This window comes from Bufo bufo, chromosome 3 (assembly GCF_905171765.1).
Source record: "Bufo bufo chromosome 3, aBufBuf1.1, whole genome shotgun sequence".
NCBI classification, from domain to species: Eukaryota; Metazoa; Chordata; class Amphibia; order Anura; family Bufonidae; genus Bufo; species Bufo bufo.
The window spans coordinates 178,948,965-178,973,024 of NC_053391.1; the positions used below are offsets into that span (position 1 = coordinate 178,948,965).

The window sequence follows — 24,060 nt, forward strand, 5'->3', positions numbered from 1 at the left end:
ATAGCGGCGCACAGCGTGAGGTCACAGAGAGACCTCGCGCTGTGCGCACCCATGCACAGCCGATAGCCGAGCCGAGGACCAGGAAGCGGTGAGTACAGATCCTTCACCGCTCCCTGGTCCTTCTGTACTAATGAAGCGCTTCCATAATGGAAGCGCTTCATTAGTACAGAGTTAAAGACTGCCCTGATAGCCACGGCCCGGCTAACAATCCTCCACGGCCCGGTCCTGGGCCGCGGCCCGGCGGTTGGCGACCGCTGCTTTAAGGAATAATTCCACTCCCGGGGAAGCCCTATAACCATTCCCTTTTCAGCTTGGTGTAGTGTAAAACTTTCTATAACTATATCGGGGTGCAACACCCGCAGCCTGATGCCATACTGTGTGGCCACCAACCTTCAGGCTGCTTTTTTTTTTTAAATATCAGATTAAAAGCTGAAATAAAAATTGTATAAAATAGTACCAATGAGTTGATAAACTGTATATGCAAAAGAACAGTACTGCAGCACCTAAGGCTCTATTCGTACTGTGTCATTGTTATCATTTTTTAAAGACCTGAGATAGATATGATGGATTTTTAACAGATCCTATGAGAACTTCCTAACTGATAATAGGACCCATCAGGATTACGTTTCTGTGTTTTCTTTACTACATGGACTTGCATAGCAAATTAGGCTATTCTGCCAATCTGAGGCAGTCAAAACCTGACAAAACTAAATCATGATGTGAGTCTGAAGAAACCTAAATATGGTACACCAATGGAAATAGATAAGGCTTCATTCACACGTCTGTTCATACGAGTGTATTACTGTACTACAGCGGCGGCACAAAGCGCATGGCGGCATAGCAACCAATAACGAAGCAGGATGCCACTCCGGTATCTCACGGACCGTGATCCACGGACGTGTGAATGAAGCCTAAGTATGTGAATTTCACACCAATGTCCAGGAGTAAAATCATGGAATTTTTTTTTGACTTTTTCTGATAAAAACCCCTGCTTGAAATAAAAAAAAATCCCCACACAGTGCCTAAATTCCCATTGAGCCAGGGTCTTATCAGGACAGTTATTTTCTTCAGGAAGCTGAACATTACGGAGTTAACAGCTTTCATATCACTTTACTGCAAGCTCCAGAAATCCAATTGTTTGCACTAGCTAATTCCAATACGACAAAGTAATTTCTTTATTTTCGTAAAACTAGAAATGTCAGAGGTGGAGAAAAGAAGAATAATACTTTATTATGTGTCTCCTTTTTCTAGTCAAGAAATTGTTTGCAAGGCTCACAATTAAAATTGATAAAAGCTGGAGCTACCTGGCATAATTTGTCCTTCAGACTGTTGTAGATAATCCAATAGGAAAACCTTGAGGTGGTGAATGTGGACACATTCAAGGTTTTCATAACTGATAAAAAAAAATCTGCAGCAAAGAGAGCAAAGAAAAGTTACTAAAAATAAAAACAACAAATACAGCTTACAACAATTTCACCCACAGCCAAGTCATCCTACCACCATACCTACAGTAATTTTGGCTTCGACGATAAGATATGCTTTTCCAGTGCCTTTCTAGATGTCACAATGACCCCTCAACAGAGGAAGTCTACTTTCACGTTTAAATGACCCCTATAAGTATCTAGCTAAAGTGAAATAGGACAGAATCAAAGAATACCATTTCAAGACTCCCAAAAATGACACCACAATTGTCACTGCCACAGTGAACCCAGAGTTCCATTCACAAAAGCCCCAAAGAATGCCAGTCACAGTGAATCCCAAAAAATGCCGGTCACAATGAGACCAAAAGAATGCCAGCCCTAATAAGTCCTTAAGAATGCCAGCCACCGTGAATCCTAAATAATACTAGCCACAATGAGACCAAAAGCATGCCATCCACAGTAAGTCCTGAAGGATGTCAGCTGCAATATTTCCTAAAGAATGCCAGCCACAATAGGTATTAAAAGATGTCAGCAATAACATTTCCTAAAGAATGTCATCTACTATAAGTCCTAACAGATGTCAGCCACAATGAGTCCTACAGAATGCCAGCCACAATAAGTCCTAAAGAATGGCAGTCACAATTAATACTAAAGAATGTCAGCCACAGTAGGTCCTAAAGAATACCAGCCACTATTGTTGATCGAAGCAAAGTATTCGAAGCGGAATTCAGTCCGAAGAGTAGGAAAACGTTGATTCTAAACAAATCTGAATTTCCTCATGCTTCGTGGTAACGAATCAGGTTTTCCTAAAATAGCAGTTGCACATGTTACAAAACAAAACTAAGAGTAGAGGAGACAAGCCCGGAAACGCAAGAACACCCATAATGCCATGCAGCCAGTCCATCTGCAGGTAGCCATCCTCTGGGATGTCACAGACCTATAAAACCCTCAAACGTGCGTGGTCTCTACCATTCTCCTGTGAGCTAAGCATAGGGAGAGTCTTGGCAAGCGCTGAAGCGCTAGGGACAGTGTTGCTGAAAATGATTAATAGAAGAATATTGGAGAGGGAGAGTGCGGGGAGAGTGCAAGGTCAGTTTTTTGTGTCCTAAAGAATGCCAGCCACAATAAGTCCTAAAGAATATCATCTACAGTAAGTCCTAAAGGATATCAGTCACAATGTATCCTAAAGAATGCCAGCCATATTTAGTCCTAAAGAAATTCATCCACAATAGGTCCTGAAGAATTCTAGCCACAATAGGTAATAAAGAATGACAGCCACAATACATCCGAAAGAATACCAGCCACAACAAGTCCGAAAGAAGGCTAGCTACAATAAGTCTCAAAGAATCCCAGCCACAATAAGTCCTAAAGAATCCCAGCCACAATAAGTCCTAAAGAATCCCAGCCACAATAAGTCCTAAAGAATATCAGTCACAATGTGTCCTAAAGAATGCCAATCGCAATAGGAGCTAAAGAATGTCACCCAAAATAAGTTCTAAAGAATGTCATCCACAATAAGTCCTAAAGGATGTCAGTCCTAAAGGAGGCTAGCCACATTATGTCCTAAGGAATATCAGCCACATTAAGTCCTAAAGAAAGCCAGTGCAATAGGTCCTAAAGAATGCCAGCCACGTTAATACCCAAAGAAAGTCATCCATAATAGGTCCTAAAGAATGCCAGCCACATTTAGTCCTAAAGAATTCCCCCCACAATAGGTCCTAAAGAATGCCAGCCACATTTAGTCCTAAAGAATTCCCGCCACAATAGGTCCTAAAGAATGCCATTTTTAATCACAGCTAAGACGATATCCCGTCAGAGGGAATAATAACCACAGGTGGTATATAATCCAATAAATGTAATCACAGGGAACGACCTGTTTAAAACGTAGCCTTTAATCTAATTTAGACATAAAATAACAAAAACTCCCACAAACATAATTAGAATAGAACAGTAAGAAGATATATCCTTAATGACATGAAAGATGATACTTGTAATCGTCCAAAGAACACGGGGCAGGGATGGACGGGATGGACTGAGATGGAGTCTAATCTGTCCCTATTCCTGGCCCTGGGCTAAATAGCCCTGCCTAAGAACGGAATAGCCGCCCTGATAAGGACGATCCCGTGTTCTGGAACCTCCTTGTAGAACCTAAATAGACCCTGTAATCCTGATGGATCCCTACTGTCCGGTCTAATCTAGGCACACAAAACAAAAAAACAAGTATAGATAATCAATATATATTCAATATATGAGGCAACAGGCCAACCACACTCGTGGATGCTCAGTAGCGCTGGTGGAATGTTGCCAACAAAAAATATGTCATAAAGGATGCACAGGCAGCCAGATGGTATGGCTATCTGTGATTGCGCATCATCAAAATGGACGATATCACTGTATGGACTCCACACACCAGGATCAATGTGCGGCGTCAATACATCATGAGTCACCGTTCACATTTGTACGTATCAGTGCATAATTAAGATGCATATACACGTACGGCACCAGAAGCACTACATGTATCAATGTGCAATCAGGTGCCAGTGTCCCAACGCGTTTCACCCTGATTGATTTTCGGGTTCCTCAGGGGACATATATCAAAGTACAATGCTGTTGGCATCAATGAGAGGTAACCAAACCTAAGGTAGAGTCCTCCCTTATGATGACACCATTCAACCAGATCATTCACTGGTCACGTTATGTTCAATCACCCTATAGCTTAGAGTGATCAAAACATCAGGACCGCATCAAGGGGCCTATGGAATACGCATGAAACAGATTATGATAATAACAATCATTTGCCTGTGTGGATATATGTCCACATAGATATCCAGGCGTATGTGATTATCACAGCAGTAATCAGAGTGACAGAATACTACAGACAGTCAGCAGTGTGTAATGCCATGTGTGATGTTATGGCCAACAAGTCACACACAGGACCAGTGAGGCACCACTATCTTGTTTATGCGGGCTATGACTGGAGTGACAGCGGATGTATGATCATCTTTACAGACAGCCTGGGCCATCCCTGGCCGCATTTGGACACGCAAGTAGCATCTTGTGACTTGTTGGCCATAACATCACACATGGCATTACACACTGCTGACTGTCTGTAGTATTCTGTCACTCTGATTACTGCTGTGATAATCACATACGCCTGGATATCTATGTGGACATATATCCACACAGGCAAATGATTGTTATTATCATAATCTGTTTCATGCGTATTCCATAGGCCCCTTGATGCGGTCCTGATGTTTTGATCACTCTAAGCTATAGGGTGATTGAACATAACGTGACCAGTGAATGATCTGGTTGAATGGTGTCATCATAAGGGAGGACTCTACCTTAGGTTTGGTTACCTCTCATTGATGCCAACAGCATTGTACTTTGATATATGTCCCCTGAGGAACCCGAAAATCAATCAGGGTGAAACGCGTTGGGACACTGGCACCTGATTGCACATTGATACATGTAGTGCTTCTGGTGCCGTACGTGTATATGCATCTTAATTATGCACTGATACGTACAAATGTGAACGGTGACTCATGATGTATTGACGCCGCACATTGATCCTGGTGTGTGGAGTCCATACAGTGATATCGTCCATTTTGATGATGCGCAATCACAGATAGCCATACCATCTGGCTGCCTGTGCATCCTTTATGACATATTTTTTGTTGGCAACATTCCACCAGCGCTACTGAGCATCCACGAGTGTGGTTGGCCTGTTGCCTCATATATTGAATATATATTGATTATCTATACTTGTTTTTTTGTTTTGTGTGCCTAGATTAGACCGGACAGTAGGGATCCATCAGGATTACAGGGTCTATTTAGGTTCTACAAGGAGGTTCCAGAACACGGGATCGTCCTTATCAGGGCGGCTATTCCGTTCTTAGGCAGGGCTATTTAGCCCAGGGCCAGGAATAGGGACAGATTAGACTCCATCTCAGTCCATCCCGTCCATCCCTGCCCCGTGTTCTTTGGACGATTACAAGTATCATCTTTCATGTCATTAAGGATATATCTTCTTACTGTTCTATTCTAATTATGTTTGTGGGAGTTTTTGTTATTTTATGTCTAAATTAGATTAAAGGCTACGTTTTAAACAGGTCGTTCCCTGTGATTACACCTAAAGAATGCCAGCCACATTTAGTCCTAAAGAATGTCAGCCACAATATTTCCTAAAAAATATCAGCCACCATAAGTCACAAAGAGAGCCAGCTACAATAAGTCTCAAAGAATACTAGCCACAATAAGTGCTAAAGATTGTTAGCAGCAATAGGTCCTAAAGAATGCCAGCTACCATAAATCCATAAAAAGGTGAGCCACAATGTGTCCTAAAGACTGTCAGCCATGGACTTCTGGTTCTGGCGCTGATATGTAAGCACAGGGAGAGAGGAGCTATGCTCATACCCTGCATAAACCAGCATTTTTCCAGCTTCTCCCCAGTTAATTTCACACATGGGGAACTGCATTAGCAGTCCATCTTCCCTTACTTTTATCATTTTTTTTTGGGGACGGACGGACTGGTTAATCACATCAGTAGAAATTATTTCTTCAAGTAGTGTTTTTCACTCTGTGCAGATGCGGTAATGCAGCAAAACCGCAGACAAATGCTGCACTACCTAAATGCACTATATAGAAAGTATATTATTGGTATATAAAATCCCTACTTCAGTCAATTTTTTTGGGGGGGCAACTGGTTAATCACACCAGTAGAAATGATTTGTTCCAATAGCGTTTGGCACTCCGTGTGGCTGCAGTATCGCAGCAGAACCGCACACAACTGCTGCACAATACAATTGCACTAAAATATACTTTCTATGTTAGAAAGCATATTATAAGTATACTACACCCCTCAGTAAGTCACACCTATCGATAGCACACCTATACCAGTCCTTAAAAGGACTTTTTGGCCATATTAGCTATCGTTTTGTGTCCCTAACAGTCTGTCCCTACATTGGCAAAAGACTGAATGTAAAATGGCGCCCAGATCAGGTTTATTTATAGGTAGGGGGTATGTCCATGTGCTGAAACGTCTCATTTGGCTGTCCTGTACCACCTGATGGATGTGTCATGGGTCAAAGTTCTTCACAATGTAAAAGAATATGGCGGGTGCGAATATCGACATATGTTCACCCATTCGGCGAACAGCGAACGAGCAAAGTTCGCCACAAAATGACTGCCGGGCGAACCGCAAGGCCATCTCTACTCAGGGCCACTGCCAAGTAATAGTCAAATATCTAGACTATGCAGAAAAAGAAGCCATCTGTAATGTAACGTGAATTCAAAAGATTTGAGAATGAATAAGCATATGCAGGCTGAGTGAATAAATATATTTACTAAGGTGATTAACCCTTTCACACATTTGGACGTTATTGTGCGTCCAAATTGCTTACAGGGGCTGTGACACTATAAAGTGTCACAGCCCAGGAGTCTCTGCTCTCCCCGAGAACACAGACACCAGGGAAGCCGGCAAGGGTCCGAACAGAGTGGTCCCTTGCCAGCAAGCGCTCCAATTGGTTAGTCTCTGCAGACTAACCAATCGGAGCACTTCAGTGACAGAATGCCGGTTTCAGGCTGTGATCTCCACGCTGTGTCGCCAGTGCCCCAGGTAATCTAATGACCCCCACTGTTGCCCTGATCATGCCCCCATATTGTGCTATTGCCCCCCGATTGTGCCATTGCCCCCATGATGCCCCCTGCAGTGAGTGTGATGGCAGCGGCTCTGTTACTGAGCTGCTGCCATTAGCAGAGTGTCAGCTGTAACTAACAGCTAACACTCTGTTGCAATGTCCGAAATTGGTGCTGGCACTGATCTCAGTCGTTTAACCCAATAGATGCTGCGTTCAGTAACCACCCGTGGCATCCTTAGGGTTGAGAGGGAGGGGGCTCCCTCTCTCTTCCATCGGGCCGCCGCTGCAGCGATGGCATCGGCCTGATGGGTGCCATGGCCTTTGTAAGGCGTCCGGGCTGCCATATACCTAAGGCAGATCAGACCCTGAGGGTCTGATCAACCTTAGTGTAATTGTAGCACTGACTATAGATGACTATTGCAATGCACTGTATATGCATCAGGCCCACTGGATCTTCAAGATCCAAAAAAGTCTTGATAAACAAAAAAAAGTGTAAAAAAAAGGTAAAAATAGTCTTTTCTCATATTCGTTCATTTCAAGTCATTAAAAAATAAAAAAATTAAAAAACTACACATGATTGGTCCATAACGACCTAATCTACAAAAGTATCATGTTACTAATCCCACACGGTGAACGCCGTAAAAAATTTATGTAAAAAACAATGACGGAATTGCTGTTTTTGTCACCTCACCACCACAAAAAATAAATAACAAGTGATCAAAAATATGTACCCAAAAATGATACCAATAAAAACTACAGCCCATCCTGCAAAAAAAAGCCCCCATACAGCTATATTGGTGAAAAAATTTAAATGTTATAGACTTTAGTATATGGCGATGCAAAATATCATTTATTTTTAACACAAAATGGATTTTATGCTGAAAAAGTAGTAAAACTTAAAAAAAAACTATATAAATTTGGTATCGCCACAACCATATGAACCCACAGAATAAAATAATCATATAATATTTACCACAAGAGGAACCCCATAAAATATAAAAATCAATGAAAGAATTGCCAATTTTGCCCACTTCACCTCCACAAAAAATGGTATAAAAAGTGATCAAAAAGACATATGTAAACAAAAAATAAAAACTACAGCCTGTCCCACAAAAAACAAGCCCAAATACAGCATTGGTGAAAAAATAAAAATGTTATGGGCCCTAAACTAACTTTAGCAAATTACATGTTAGAAATCCTTATGCTGCTCCTTCCCTTCTGAATGCTGCAGTGCCCCCAAACAGCAGTTTATGACCACATATATGGTGTTGCCGTATTCAGGAAAAATTGCATGACAAATTGTGGGGTGCATTTTCTCCTGTTACCCCTTTTGAAAATGGAAAATTGGGGTTATAGCAAATTGGGGTTCAAGCAAAATTTCCCCTCCAATTTGCTTTAATTCTTGTGGAAAACCTAAAGGGTTAATAAAGTTTGTAAAATAATTTTTGAATAACTTGAAGGGTGTTGTTTCTAAAATGGGGTAAGTCCCACAAAGTGACTCCATATCTGAACTGTTCCTCAAAAAAGTGGGTTTTGGAAATTTTCTTAAAAATCTTAAAATTTGCTTATAAACATCTAAGCCTTCTAACTTCCTAACAAAATAAAGTGACATTTACAAAATGATGCCAACATAAAGTAGACATATGGGGAATGTAAAGTAATAACTATTTTATGAAGTATCACTATACGTCTTAAAAGCAGAGAAATTCTCATTTTGAAAATAGCTAATGTTTCCAAATTTTCTGCAAATTTCAGATTTTTTTTATGCATAAAGATAAAAGGCATTAACTCAAATTCACCACTAACATGAAGTATGATGTGTCACGAGAAAACAATCTCAGAATGGCGTAGATAAGTAAAAGCGTTCTAAAGTTATTACCAGATAAACTGACACATGTCAGATTTGAAAAGGGCTAAATATATGATAACACAAATAAATACCACACTGAATAGGAAAAAGTAAATAAACATCACTAGCCTAAATATGGGGTAAGGAAGTGGTCGATCATACTATAAGGCTACATGCACACGACCGTATGTGTTTTGCGGTCTGCAAACTGCAGATCCGCAAAAAAAACGGATGACGTTCCGTATGGCATCCGTTTTTTTTTTTTTTGCGGATCCGTTTTTTTTGCGGATACATTGTAATGATGCCTATCCTTGTCAGCAAACTAGAAAAAAATAGGACATGCACTATTTTTTTGGGCGGAGCAACGCAACTCTTATACTATCCGTGTATTTTGCGGACCCATTGAAATGAATGGGTCCACATCCTATCCGCAAAAAAAACGGATCGGACACGGAAACAAAATACGGTCGTGTGCATGAGGCTTAACACATGGCTGTCTACCAAGTTCTAACACATGACTGACACCCTAGGGTGTACAATAGATAGAGCAAATCAATACTTACATCCTACCTAGGATGAAGTGCCTGGTCAAATCCAAATTAATTGTTAGTGTAGACAACAGTTATTCCCATCAGCCCCTCCTCCAGTGTGTGTCACACATGTCTCTGAAATCACCCAGAAATGTAGTCTTATCAGCACAATGGGGGATGGGTACTAAATTTACAAGGCACATCATTACACAGAAAGATAATAATAAAAGGGAACACAATTAAAAGGACACAACCAATCAGTACTTAAAAATTACCCTTACAATACACTATCTTAAGTGCATATAAGCGTATGCAGACTCCAGTGATCATCACAGGATACAAGGTTGTCATCTTTGCTGACTACTCGGGTGAGCTCACTAAGAACAGGTGAGGGTATAGTCATGTATGTACTGAACTGCATAGAAGAGGCTGGAGATCCTGCAACACTGTGCTTTACCTATCCAGATGGATCTACACAGGTGTTTGTAGATGCCCAAGGGGTCGAAGCAGCATTAACAGAATACCTGGATCATTTAGCAGGAGCTGAACCTCAAGATCCTCACTAATTGCCGGGATCCAAGTAAAGCTCCAAAATCCAAGAGACTTCCAAAGACTCCCTGCCACAAACTGTGCAAGTATGATTCAGGTGTGGATCCTGTTCATAAGGCTGCTTTCAGATTCTGCTGCTATGTCATGAGTAATGATTACATAATTGCTTGATATCCGAAACGCATAGACTTCAGCGCTATATCTCTGCATTGTGTCACTTTTAGATTTTGTCTATTTGAAGAATAAAGGTTAACTACGCTTTTATGGGAAGCTGGACTTTCTTGTTTTATTTTGGACACAAACCGTGCAAGTAAATGAGGTCTAGGTCAGACCTTCAAGCGACCTTTTGGAATATCCATCTTCAGGGATGTTATTTTCCTAGGCCGCCTGTGAGTAGAATGTATGTTATCTTTATGAACGATAGTTGTGACTCTTGTCTATGTGGTTTAGCACAGTTTACGCATTTCTTACTTTTCTTTTTTGTGACCAAAGATTTTTCTTTTTTTTTTCTGGAGACACATCTATTTTCATAGTTGTATAGTTATGATGGTTTGTTCCCAACTTATTCCGCATAGGGGTATGGGGGAATGCCTCACATGTCAGAAGAAAGCGAAGTCCTTTAGAAGTGAGACACTCCTGGCAAACCAATGGTGGTTTCTAATGTTTCTCATGTTTGTTTTATGTTTTACAGTATTATTTGTTTTGTCTATTTTTCTTGCTTCTTGGGGTATTTCTATTATAGTCGTCTTCACTTTAATAGCCGTTCCAGATGGATTGGGTAACCCCAGGGACCTACTTGTAGGTAATATACCTTTAGTGTTGTTCTACAATGATTAATATTGTTACATGGAATGTCAAGGGATTACTCTCCCGTCAGAAACGCTCAGTCACCTTTAAAAGTTAAAAGTGGATGTTACTCTATTACAGGAGACTCATCAGCACCTGATTTTCATCGCATTAAAATATTATGGGTGCGGGAGGTTCTAGGATCACCTGCAGTAAATCGTAATACTCACCGAAGCCACAGAAGATTCCATGCGGAGACTGGTACATGCAGTTCTCCACTTGGCTCTAGGTGACCTTGGTATATGTAACATATATGGACCAAAAGGGTAGACTAGAGAATTTGACGACTGGAGGCATGGCCACACAGAGAGTAGGGAATACACATTTTTCTATGATGCACATAGATATTGGTCCTGTATAGATTACATTAGTTAGTTGCTCTCTACGGTCACCAACATCAGCAACAGAAATAGAGCAAATGATAATATCGGACCATTCTCCAGGTAGGCTGGGTTTGGTGGATTCTCATCCTACAGGCCAGCTCTTTACGTGGCACATCTTTTTTGCTAAATGATAACATCTTCTGAGAACAACTTAACAAGTGGTGGTGTGACTTTGAAAGCACAAATAATGCGCATAAGGACTGTTTCAAACGAGTCTGTGCACTACAGAAATCGCGATCCATGCGTGAGAGTGATCCTCTGTTCTGAACACTGCTCGTCTTGCAGGAGAGCATGGCATTACGCTGACTTATAATGCTATGTGCCTCTGCATGACCTTATTTCAACAGAATCATAGTAACAGATTTATGTCAGTATGACACTGTATAAGGAAGGTCATGCAGTAACACACAGCATTAAATCAGTACAATGCCGTACGCTCCTGAGAAACGAGCAGTGTCCAGAATGGTGGATCATGCTTATATACGGAGATTGATTTTCGGACAGCACACGCTCGTCTGAATGAGCCAAGGCTGTATTTAGAGATCACATCATAGCCTATATAGAGCAGTTGAAAAAGGTAGCACACAATAAGTATGCTTACTGTAGTTACTCCTTACAAAAGGCCTATCTGGCTTACCAAACCCACACAAACAATGCCACACTGACAGAGTATAAATCAGTGAGGGGTCATTTTTTTGTGGCTAGAGAAGTGTGATGCTACATTTAGGGCAAATGGGAATCTGATCTTTTCAGATTTGGTAATAATTTTGTCTGCCTCCTTGCAAATCTGGCAAGGGGTTCTAGGAAGCCATACCTAATTCCCAGGTTAAAAAGCCAACCAGGTGATATTCTTATAGACCCTACTGTAGTGGTGGGTGTTTTCAGGAATTTCTCTTCCTTGTATGGTTTTGATGCCCAGACAAGGCAACTTTACTTAAATGAAGTTGTCTTGCCGAAGATAAGTCAGGACCAACTGGAGAGGCTTAACTCCAATATTACACTAGAACAACTTATAGGAGTGATCAGTCATTTGAAGAGTCACAAAGCCCAGGGTCTAGATGGCTACCCTGTGGATTTTTATAAAATGCTCAAACTTCAAATTGCCCCATTTCTGATCCGCTATTTCAACTTACTGTTAAATGGCCATAGGGTTCCAGATGCAGCGGACATAGATCTTATTAAACTACTCCAAAAACCTAACAAAGATCCTCTAAAACCAGAGTCATATCACCTCCTATGCCTTATCAATCAGGATTTAAAGCTTATTGCTAGAGTTTTTACCTGATCTTATAGGTCCCTCACAAGTTGGCTTTGTTAAGGCCAGAGCTGCTGTGTCCAATATCCGCAAGATACTTGCGGTGTTTGATATCTCTAAAGGACATTCTGCCCAAAATAAAAAAAGGGCTTTCGATAACATATGTTGGAAATGGTTAGATCTCACTCTTTCCCCAGTCGTCTCCATGACAGCACAAACTGAGATTGCCTTCCTCTGATAGGACAGGAAAAAGCACACAGAGAGGTTAAAACCCCACCCCCACCCCTCATCGCCAGTGTTTTTTCCTGTCCTGACAAGGAAGGAATGCCAGAGAGGTGCTGGGAGCTCTTCTGGGTTCCCTAGTCCGTTTTTTCTTCGGTTTTTACCTTTTTTCTTCTCGCCCTGCTACGGCAGGGGGTCATCCGTTAGACCGGAGGTCGGTTCCGGGGTCCGGCTCTTCCCTCCTCCAGGTGCGGTCTATGCCCGGGTCACCCTCATTCATGGTGACCCCGGCGAAATTCCCTCTGCGGCGGCCCAGGCGGGCTTGAAGCAGTGCGGTAGGGCGGCTGGAGCGACGCTATGACGCGCTTCCCTCCAGTCGCCAGGTGATGACGTCGGACGCCGGGAGGCGTGGCCAGCGTCGTGACGTCACGGAGGCCGCGGCCGGCGCCAAATTCAAAAAGGGACACCGATTCGGACCGTAAGAAGGGCTTTCCAGAGGACAAATCCAAGTCCAGGAGACAGTTTTTTCGGAGGCCCCAGCAGGATCCCAGGGCCGATAGGAGGAGCCGCGAGGGTCGCGGATTTACGAGAGGCGGGAGAGGAAAAGGTTTTTTCCTTAATCCCAACAGGGGAGATCCCTCTCCCTCTTCATCAAAACAATGACATCATCCCGGTCGGAGGAAGGCTCAGCTCCTTTCTAGGGGTTTGGGAGCAAACCATCACGGATCCATATATATTAGGCATCGTAGAACATGGCTACACTATAGAACTGGATTCCCTTCCTCCGCAGAGGTTCGTCCTGACCAAGCTCACCAGGGGCCTCGAGTCTCCCTTATCCGAGGGCGTAAGAAACTTATTACGCCTGGGGGCAGTAGAAAAGGTACCCGCCAGAGATTTGGGGAAGGGTCACTATTCCCCCTTATTCCTGGTCCGAAAATCGAATGTCAATTTCCGGACCATCATAAATTTAAAACCCCTGAACAAACACATCACCTACCACAAGTTCAGGATGGAGTCAGTCAAGTCAGCGGTGAAGCTCATCAAGAGAGGGTCTATGATGGCTACAATAGACCTCTCCGACGCATACTTCCACATCCCAATACAGGTCCGTTCCAGAAGATATCTGAGGTTCGCGGTGGAGCAAGGCGGGACACTTTGCCACTTTCAGTTCAAGTGCCTCCCGTTCGGCATATCATCGGCACCCCGCATATTCACCAAAGTGATGGAGGAGGTCGTAGCCTCCCTAAGCAAGGAGGGGATAATAATCGTCCCTTACCTAGACGACCTGCTAATAGTAGCAGAATCCTCAGATCTCCTTCACAGACACATCCAGGTGGTTCTCTCGCGCCTCCAGAACTTGGGCTGGTTGATCAACCGGGAGAAGTCCGACATGTTCCCAGACCATCGGAAGGTATTCCTGGGTATTCTCTTGGATTCAGTTCTTCAAAAATCTTTTCTCCCTCCGCTAAAGGTACAGAAGCTGAGGTCAAGGGTCCTCCACTTCACCAAACAGTCCCGTTGCTCAATAAGGCAGGGCATGGAAATGCTGGGCCATCTCACCTCCTGCATCCCCGCGGTAGCCTGGGCCCAATTCCATACGAGGCCTTTACAGAAGCTGGTTCTAAAGCAATGGAACGGGTATCGATCATCCCTGGACCAGGGGCTGTCAGTGTCCCGGGAGGTAAAGGCTTCACTGGGCTGGTGGCTCAAGGCAAAGAACCTGGAATCGGGAGTTCCATGGAGGCAGGAAAGTGTGTTTTCCCTCACGACGGACGCCAGCTCTTGGGGCTGGGGGGCCCTCACAGCTTCGGAGACTTTCCAGGGGATTTGGTCCAAGGACCAGAGAGAGATGTCCTCCAACTACAGAGAGCTCCGTGCGGTGTGGGAAGGCCTCAGGTCCATCCAAATACAGGCCAAAAATCGCCACGTTCTGGTCCATTCGGACAATTCTACAGCGGTGGCTTTTATCCAGCACCAAGGAGGAACAAGACACGGTCATCTCCAGAGGCTCTCAGACCGAATCTTCCTTTGGGCAGAAAAGAATCTACAATCCCTTGCGGCAGTACATCTAAAGGGATCCCTGAATCTCCAGGCGGATTACCTCAGTCGGCAAAGTCTGGATCCAGGCGAGTGGTCTTTGTCCCAGATCGCTTTCCAACAGATTCGGGACCGTTGGGGGAATCCCATCCTAGACCTGTTCGCATCAGCAAAGAATCGCAAGGTTCAGAATTTCTTCTCCCTCAATCGGAGAGACCCATGTGTGGCAATAGACGCTTTTACCCAGAGCTGGACGACTGGCCTTGTCTACGCTTTTCCCCCGATACCAGTAATCCCAAGAGTGCTCCAAAAGTTTCAGTCCGAAAGGTGCAGACTGATTCTGGTGGTCCCATTCTGGCCCAGGAGAAGCTGGTTCGGGCTCCTCAGGTCCCTCAGCCCAGAAGATCCCATTCGTTTCCGGCCGGAGGAGGGTCTTCTAACCCAGGGTCCCATACCGCACCCCAATACCAACCTCCTCAAGCTGTCCGCTTGGATTCTGAGCAATCCCTCTTGCTAGGGCTAGGGCTCTCTGAGAGAGTAGTTAAGACCCTCTTACTCAGTAGGAAGTCTAACACCTCCAAAGCGTACCTCAAGGTTTGGAGGAAGTTCGCCTCCTGGGGAGGAGTCAGGTTCAACCAGTCCACCCCTAATATCCCTCTTATCCTGGAATTCCTCCAGGATGGGCTGGATTTGGGTCTTGCTCCTAACACATTGCGAGTTCAGGTGTCTGCCTTGGGGGCCCTCTATAATACCAGCCTCTATGAGGTCCCCTGGGTAGCAAGATTCCTGAAAGCGGCAGATCGACTAAAACCCAGAGTCAGGAATATGGTCGCACCATGGAACCTCAACACTGTCCTTTTAGGGCTGTCAGATGTTCCGTTTGAGCCTCTGCTCTCCCTATCTATTAAGTGGCTCACTCTGAAAACCATCTTCCTAGTGGCCATATCCTCCGCAAGGAGAGTTTGCGAGCTCCAGGCCCTGTCCATACAGGAACCCTTCCTCAAGGTGCTAGACGACAAGCTCATTTTCAAATTAGACCCCTGTTTTCTCCCTAAGGTGGTCTCCTCCTTTCATAGGTCGCAAGATATAGTTATCCCGTCTTTTTTTCCTAACCCTAAAGACGAGCAGGAATCTAGATTCCACAATTTAGACGTTAGGCGTTCAGTTCTTCATTATTTGCACGCCACGGAGGAATGGCGTATCGATAAAAATTTATTTATCCAATTTGCAGGTCCAAATAAGGGTAAGAAGGCAGCTAAGAGCTCTATATCCCGCTGGATTAGATGCACCATTTCTGAGGCCTATAGAGCTTCTGGCAAGGAGGCTCCTACATCCCTTAGAGCCCACTCGGTTAGATCGGTCTCCACTTCTTGGGCTGAGAGAGCCTCTGCTTCGTTAGAACAGATCTGCAGGGCAGCTACCTGGAAGAGGGCCCACACCTTCACCAAGCATTATAGGGTGGATGTGTTTGCTGACGAGGACTTGGCCTTTGGACGTAAAGTCCTAGGTGCTGTAGTCCCCCCCTAAGTTACTTTGTTAGTTCTCAGTTTGTGCTGTCATGGAGACGACTGGGGAAATGAGTATTACACTCACCGGTAATCCGGTTTCCTGGAAGTCTTCATGACAGCACAACTTTGTCCCGCCCTTGTTTTTTTCTCTGTCAATAGACTATTTGGCTAGCTTTATGTTCTACCCCTTGTCCTAGTCCTGTTATAATACACTGGCGATGAGGGGTGGGGGTGGGGTTTTAACCTCTCTGTGTGCTTTTTCCTGTCCTATCAGAGGAAGGCAATCTCAGTTTGTGCTGTCATGGAGACTTCCAGGAAACCGGATTACCGGTGAGTGTAATACTCATTTATGCCTTCGGTATCACCGGTAACTTTGGACGGTTTCTTACAGCCATTTATACCAACCCCATGCAGCCATCTCTTTTCAAGGGCTTCGATTTAAACCCTTCTCTCTACAAGATAGGGATGCCCACTCTCACCTCTGCTTTTTAACTTAGAGATTGAACCTTTGGCAGGAAGCCTAGAGAGTTGTCCTATGTTTGAAGGGATAGGAGTAGGATCTTATATGGTCAAAACAACCTTATTCGCAGATGATTTATTACTCTTCATGTCTAAGCCTGCTCTACAGCTGCTCATAATCTTTAGACATATCAAATTATTTGGGGAACTGTCAGGTTTCAAGGTCAACCCCTCTAAATGTGAACTATTGAAGGGGTTGTCCGGGTTCAGAGCTGAACCCGGACATACCTCCATTTTCACCCCGGCAGCCCCCCTGACTTGAGCATCGGAGCAGTTCATGCTCCGATGCTCTCATTTGCCCTGCGCTAAATTGCGCAGGGCAAAGGCATTTTTTGGAGATCCAGTGACGTACCGGGGCTCTCCATGGGGCTGCCAGGAAGCCCGGTGACAGTAAAACGGTTAGGGCAGCGCTAAAGCCCGCCCATCAGAGCTGGTGACGTCACCGAACACACTGCCGGGTGGAAGTTTCCGTCCGGCAGTGTGTTATTGAAAACAAAAGAGACCTTGCCCTGCGCTATTTAGCGCAGGGCAAGGGAGCGCATCGGAGCATGAGATGCTCCGATGCTAGCCTCAGGGGGGCTGCCTAGGTGAAAATAAGGGTATGTCCGGGTTCAGCTCTGAACCCGGACAACCCCTTTAAGTCTTGGTAGACCTGACGCCCAGACCTCGGCTATCATTTCAGCAACAGGTATCAAAATTGCCTCTTCTCATATCAAATATCTGGGCATCAGGATTGGTAGAATGGCAGATTCATTATATAAGTTACAGTAAATATCACTCCCTTGATAACCAAAATAAAACAAGAACTTAAATGATAGGAACACTTGCCCATAAGTTTTCTGGGTAGGGCCCACCACATAAAAATTATGAGTTTCTCAAAGTTACTCTATCCTCTACAGAATATTCCCATTCTATTTACACAAGTAGATGTAAATAGACTGTACTCAGCCTTTACCACTTTCCTTCGGATAGGAAAGCAACCATGTATTGCTTTGGCAAAGCTGATGTTGATCAGAAGACGGGAAAGAATAAACTTTCTGAATATATACGTACCTACAACCTTGCCTGCCTGGGTAGACATGTTCTAGACTAACTCATTCAAGCAATGTACCTGGAATCTTCATTTTGTCTGACGGAAATCTTGCGCAGGCGCAGTACCGCTTGTGCTATCCAATAGCTCCTGAGGGCAACAGCGATAAGAAGACATCACTGGGCTCGGCGCATGCCAAGTGACACTTTTGAGGCTGCTGCCCTCAGGAGCTATTGAATCGCACAGGCACAGGCAGTAGGCGGTACTGCGCCTGCGCGAGATTTCCGGCGGACGAAATGAAGATTCCAGGTACATTGCTTGAATGAATTAGTTGACAAAGCGGAGGGGGCGGCGCCGTTAAACTAGGCTGTGGGACGATAGTTCATATCGAGAAGGTGTGCTTGGGCTCTAAATTAAGGTGGGCTAGGCACTGCAGGGGGCTTTACTGGGCTCAAAGGGTGATGAATAACGCCCCTCTGGGCACCTTCAGGGTTCATTTGCATAATACAAAAATCGCTTTTTTAACAAAATGAAACCATAAAGAGAAGAAAGAAGACCACTGCAGGAAATAAGGTATTTTATTAAACATGGCAATGGTGACAGCTTAATATGGTCAAACTAGGTGACAGATTCCCTTTAAAGGATGTCATTCACAATGTGTCCTAAAGAATGCCAGCAACAACAAGTCCGAAATAAGGCATGAGAACTAGGGAAGGAAAATGGACACCTCCTACTGAAAACCCTAACCAAAATCCTGACTGACTACCAGTATGAACAGACCCCAAAGGTAGGTGAATTCATACGCAGAAATATCTAGAATCCTATCAAGCCCTATAGGACCCTGGTACTAATGGCAGGGATGAGACTAAAAGGAAGGACGAACAGGAGTCTCCTTTAGGCCTAATACAAATAATAGGGAAATGCAACACACAGAACCCAAACAAAATACAAAAGGGAAAGGAAAGACTTAACTTTAAATGACCAATGGAAGCACCAGGAACTCAGCCGAGATCCAACAATCTATCCAAAAGGTCCAAACAGAAGCTATAAACCGCACAGCATTGTGGGAGAAGCAACTACAAATAGAGAAGGTTAAATGACCCTAATAGCCACACCTGGGGAAAGAAGGTGTGGCAAGCACCAGAAACAACACAGACGTCATTTGATCCAAACGGAAAACATGTCAGATCAAACCACGTGTTGCCAGTCTCACCGATCTCCGGCCACCTGTCGCGGGAACGTCCGTGACACCCACACACAATAAGTCCTAAAGGATGTTAGCCAAAATGTGTCCTACAGAATGCCTCAGTCTCTGCAGCTCCTGCTCCCCCCTCCCCTCCCCATATACTTATATGGACAGTCACTGTAACCTAATCTCTCAATGAGCTGACAATGTCTTTTCTCTCTAGACTAGTTTTAGCATTAAACTAGTAGTAAATGATCAGTTCAGCAGGAGGAGGAGAAAAAATAGCTGATAAGGGGAGAAAGAGGAATTTATCTCTAATAAGACATATTACAAAGTTTCATATTTTTGCTTGTATTCCTGATTTATTAAAGTTTGTTTAAACATTGGTGACCATTTAACTTACCTGGGTAAAAGCAGTGCCCTGTTCACTATGCAGCTGCAGTTCACAGTGTACAAAAGTCAACATATGAATCCTAAATAAATGTTTGGAAATAGTTTTATTGACATAAATGAAATGTCTCTGATAACAAGAAGCCTTTAGCACGAAAAGCCCAAAAGTATTTCACACTGAATCTGGCTCAGATAGAAAATCGTGTTCCCTGCAAGCAGACAATGCAAGCTGTCAAACCCGGCAATGTTCAGTGCGAGCAGTGTTGTAATAATTATCCAGACACAGCTGTCAGGCTGTCCTATGTGGAACGCATTCAAAAAACAAACTGTCATCAAAAAATGTATATAGAAAAAAAGTACCTTGCTTCGTTCTCTCCTAGGATCATATGTTCCAGACCATGTGATGACCTGGAAAACATAGGGCAACATGTTTAGGAAATCTAAAAAAAAGTACGGTACATAAAGACTTTTTAAGACTGAGGTAAGACCACATATACACGAGTATAACAAGCTCCAATTTCTATTGAGCCATAATACCAGGGCTGTGGAGTCGGTAAGCTCCGACTGCTCTATTTTATCAGACTCCGACTCTGGCTCCTTCATAAATGCCCAATTAGTAAAAACAATTTAGTGTAGTAAAATATGAACATCAGGTTTTTTCTCACCATCATATAAGTAATCAGACCATTTAGAGCAGGGATGCTCAACCTGCGGCCCTCCCGCTGCTGTAAAACTACAACTCCCACCATGCCCTGCTGTAGGCTGATAGCTGTAGGCTGTCCGGGCATGCTGGGAATTGGAGTTTTGCAATAGCTGGAGAGCCACAGGTTGGGCACCCCTGATTTAGAGCATAAACCATATTTATTAGAATACAATTTCTGAACAAATAACTTTTCTAAACTCTTGTAAGTAAATATGCAACAAACTTTGCCTCTGTCAGATCCTCCTCCATGGATCAAATCTGATCTAATTATTTTGAGGGCAGAGAACAACCTCTCCACACTAACTTGGGTTGGTGGCAAAGCAGTAATGACTTGAGCAACATCTCAATTTCAGGATATATAGCAATCGGTTGCTGCACTGTTAGTTTTAACAAACAGTCAAATTGCTCTAATTCTTTCAGGACACATTAAATATTGTGCTGAAATTTACTTGTCGTGTTCACTGATGTGGATTACTCTTTTTCTATGCGGGAACGCCTTGAATGATCCTTCTGATCCAAATATTTTTCAAAATCAAATTCATCATCAGTTGGTGAGGATGAAGATGTGGTAGGAAGACCAAATTCTTCTTGTTCCTGACAGTTCTGCAACCCATTCATCCTTACTACAACTTCTAACAGAGCTTCTTTTCCTTTAGTCAACTGTTGATCATCTAGAACAGGGATCAGCAACCTGCGGCTCTCCAGATGTTGTGAAACTACAATTCCCAAAATGCCTACTTGCTGTTTTCTTCTCAGAACTCCCATAGAAATAAATGGAGCATGCTGGGAATTGTAGTTTCACAACAGCTGGAGAGCCGCAGGTTGCTGATCCCTGATCTAGAAGAATCTGATGCATTGGGATTACATAAACAGCTGCCAAAAGAATCTTATTTTCTAACCGTTGTTCCTTTCTCCATTTCATTGAAGCAGCAATGCCACTTGCAATTAACTCTCCTCTTTGGGATAGGCGAAACATCAGGTTCTTCCACTCCTTTAAGAAAATACCTGGAGTTAAGTCATCTGCTTGTAATTTTTTCATCACAGTAAATGGGTGCTGAAGTAATTCTTCCAGTTCAGTCACCTGTTTCCACTGACTTTCATTTAGTGTCAATTGAGGGTTAGCCAAGAAAGGGTTTCAGTTCAACCAAGCGTTGAATCATTAAGTAGGTACCGCCCCATCATGTGACTTGATCTATAAATGCCCCTTTTCCAGCACGGCTCTTCAAAATTGAGTCAACTTTAGGGCTTCTAGTCGCCTCGTGAACCTCTAGTCTTTACAGGAGGAGCCCTCTACTTACAATGTGCAGCACAGTTTCAGACATTGTAAGTAGAGGCTTTGGGGCAGCATGAAGTTAACTAATATACAGAGGACAACACACAAGAGGTGAGAGAAGAGACTCTGTCACCAGCAGAACATCCTGCTTATCACTGTTTTTTTTTTTTTTTTATAAATAAGGGCCATAGATTGATAGAAGATAAAATATATTTATGAGTAACATTTATAAAAATTCATATGAAAGTTCAGTTATGAAACATTTAATAAGATTTTCTTGAAACTGGACTCGGAGTCGATACATTTCTACCGACTCCGACTCCAACCAAAACTAGCTCTGACGCCACAGCCCTGCATAATACGATACCCATCAAAGCATATGGAGCATTATTGTACCTCAACATGTCTAATTTCATAACACTGCTTCTAGGGGGGCAAGACCTCCATAATATAACTCCACAAAACCTCATGTGAGTGGAGACAGGGTGCATACAGCTCTGCAGTGTATTGCCCACTAAATACTGGTGTAGCATCTTGTCAACAAAGGCCCAGAGTATAGCTTTATGGGGTGCAGAGGTTACAGTCACACTCATGCCTGGTCTGGTGCCTGAGGTGGTGCAAAGACCCCTTTGACACATAAGAAGACACCATTACTATAGCTGGATCATAGCAAGTGGGTCCTGTTTTAGACTTGGCATTTGGGCCTGGATGATTTAAGTTACCCATCTACCAGACAGTACATCACCCGCATAGTTAAATAATAATTCATAACCTATAAAACCATGGAGAAAGTGTAGGACAATTACTAGCACGGTGGCTCAGTGGTTAGTTCTGGTGTTTTACAGTGCTGGGGTTCTAGGTTGGAATTTGACCAAGGACACCATCTGCACCATGTTTGTGTGGGTTTCCTCTGGGTACTCCGGTTTCCTCTCACATTTCAAAGACATTACTGATAGGGAATTTAGATTGTGAGCTCTAGTGGGGACGGTGAGTGATGATCATGTCTATAAAGCACTGTGGAATAAGTTGGTGCTATATAAGCAAGTAAAATATAATAAATAAAATGAACTTTTAACCAATATAGACCAATCAAACATCTTCCAGTCAATGCCTTAAGGCCAATATACACTGGCTGATTATCTCTCGTTCCTGACAATTGACCCATTTAAAGGTGCTGCCAATCACCCGATGAAGGAGCAAATACTCATTCATTGGGTGAATGCAGTTGATACAGGCACCAAAATCAGTATTTGAATTGTTACTGGGCGGCCCATCCCTGATCTACAGGTAATTTGCTGCCCAGGATCAACTAATCTGTATGGGAAAGAGTGAACGCTTGTCCCCATACAGAGATGATTGTTGCATGTAAGTACATCTCTTATCTCCTCTAACAATTATCAGGAATGAACTATTTGTACCCAATAATTGCTTCCACAGTCGGCCTATGTAAAGGGGCCTTTATTCTTCATGTATTGAGCAACTACAATAACACCATGACATGTTCAGAATTACCTCCTGCTAATGGTTGTTTTAAAAATGCACAGTCGTCACATAGCAAATATAAATGTACACAGCCATGCACATGCAATTCCACCCCCACCAGGGGCATGATTGTAGGTAACTTCCATTTTTTCCTACAAGCAGTGCTTTTATCTGTAATTGATATATACGGCCCTGTAAAATGACTGATATCAGCAGAATCTACACAGAAGTGGGAGGCATATAATCAATTATCACATTAAAGGGCCACTACCATGTAAACAGATTATAACGTTAGCTGACACATGCTACAATAGATAACAGTGAGACAGGAGAGAGCACATAATTATAGTATCTAGCAGCAGATAATCAGAAAGTAGATGACAGGTATCAGCCAGGGAATACCATACGCTATTTCCATAGTCACACTGGGTCCCGTATTAAGTGTAATAACGTTAACAGAGCAAATGCTGTTACTGGAGGTAAGGGTGTAAAATAAAATCTAGATCTGTTCACGGCTGTACTTGTAAAGATGTGTTACACACGCAGGTTTATGATCAATCAGACAAAATCTTACGGAGGATGACATTGATCTGAATTGGTCATTTACACACATAGGCCCAGATTTACTAATCCTAAAGCTGGGATAAACTTAAGCCTGTATTATGCTGGCTGATAGTCAGCCAGATAATCGCTAACTTTAGCAATGATCCTGCAGTGTAATACTGCCGCCAAATACCTGATGGGCCAATCGGGATTTGTAAGTATGCTTAAAAATCATTGCTTGCCGGCAGCAGATTGCGCTGTCTGATCTGCTACCGGCAAACAACAAGTTAGTATGGGGAGGAGCAATGGCCTCCCATACTGTGAAGGAGATTGCTGCATGGAATAGCAGCGGTCTCCTCCGATGGCAAGCAGACGATTGCCGGGAAAGAACACCTCCCTCCCAGTGGCGGACTGGAAACTTAACGTGGCCCTGGAAAAAATAAATAAATAAATAAAAGTGGCCCCATTTTGTAGACAGATCTAAATTGACAGAAGGCAGGGACAACATAAACAGCGGTGCCTGCAATACTGTAGTGCAGTACAAAATGCTGCTGTCCCCACGGCAGCATTCAAATCTATCACTGTCCTGAGGACAGCAATGCAGAAGGGCACTTTCTTCTGCTAGCCAGGTGCCTAGTACCAGATGCTCATGGCATTTATTAATGCTCAGATCTTCAGATTGATATGTGCCCGAC

At 43.4% G+C, this 24,060-nt stretch overlaps 1 protein-coding gene across 3 annotated transcripts in view; it reads right to left on the reverse strand.

Annotated features, from left to right (window-relative positions):
* The window catches only part of LOC120994900 (G-protein coupled receptor 1-like), a 653,505-nt gene that overhangs the window by 127,599 nt on the left and 501,846 nt on the right, over positions 1-24,060 (reverse strand). For all 3 annotated transcript variants that reach the window (XM_040423783.1, XM_040423781.1, XM_040423782.1), the window contains one exon: positions 19,725-19,772. In XM_040423783.1, the coding sequence (XP_040279717.1) occupies positions 19,725-19,772 (48 nt within the window). The remainder of the gene's footprint in view (positions 1-19,724; positions 19,773-24,060) is intronic.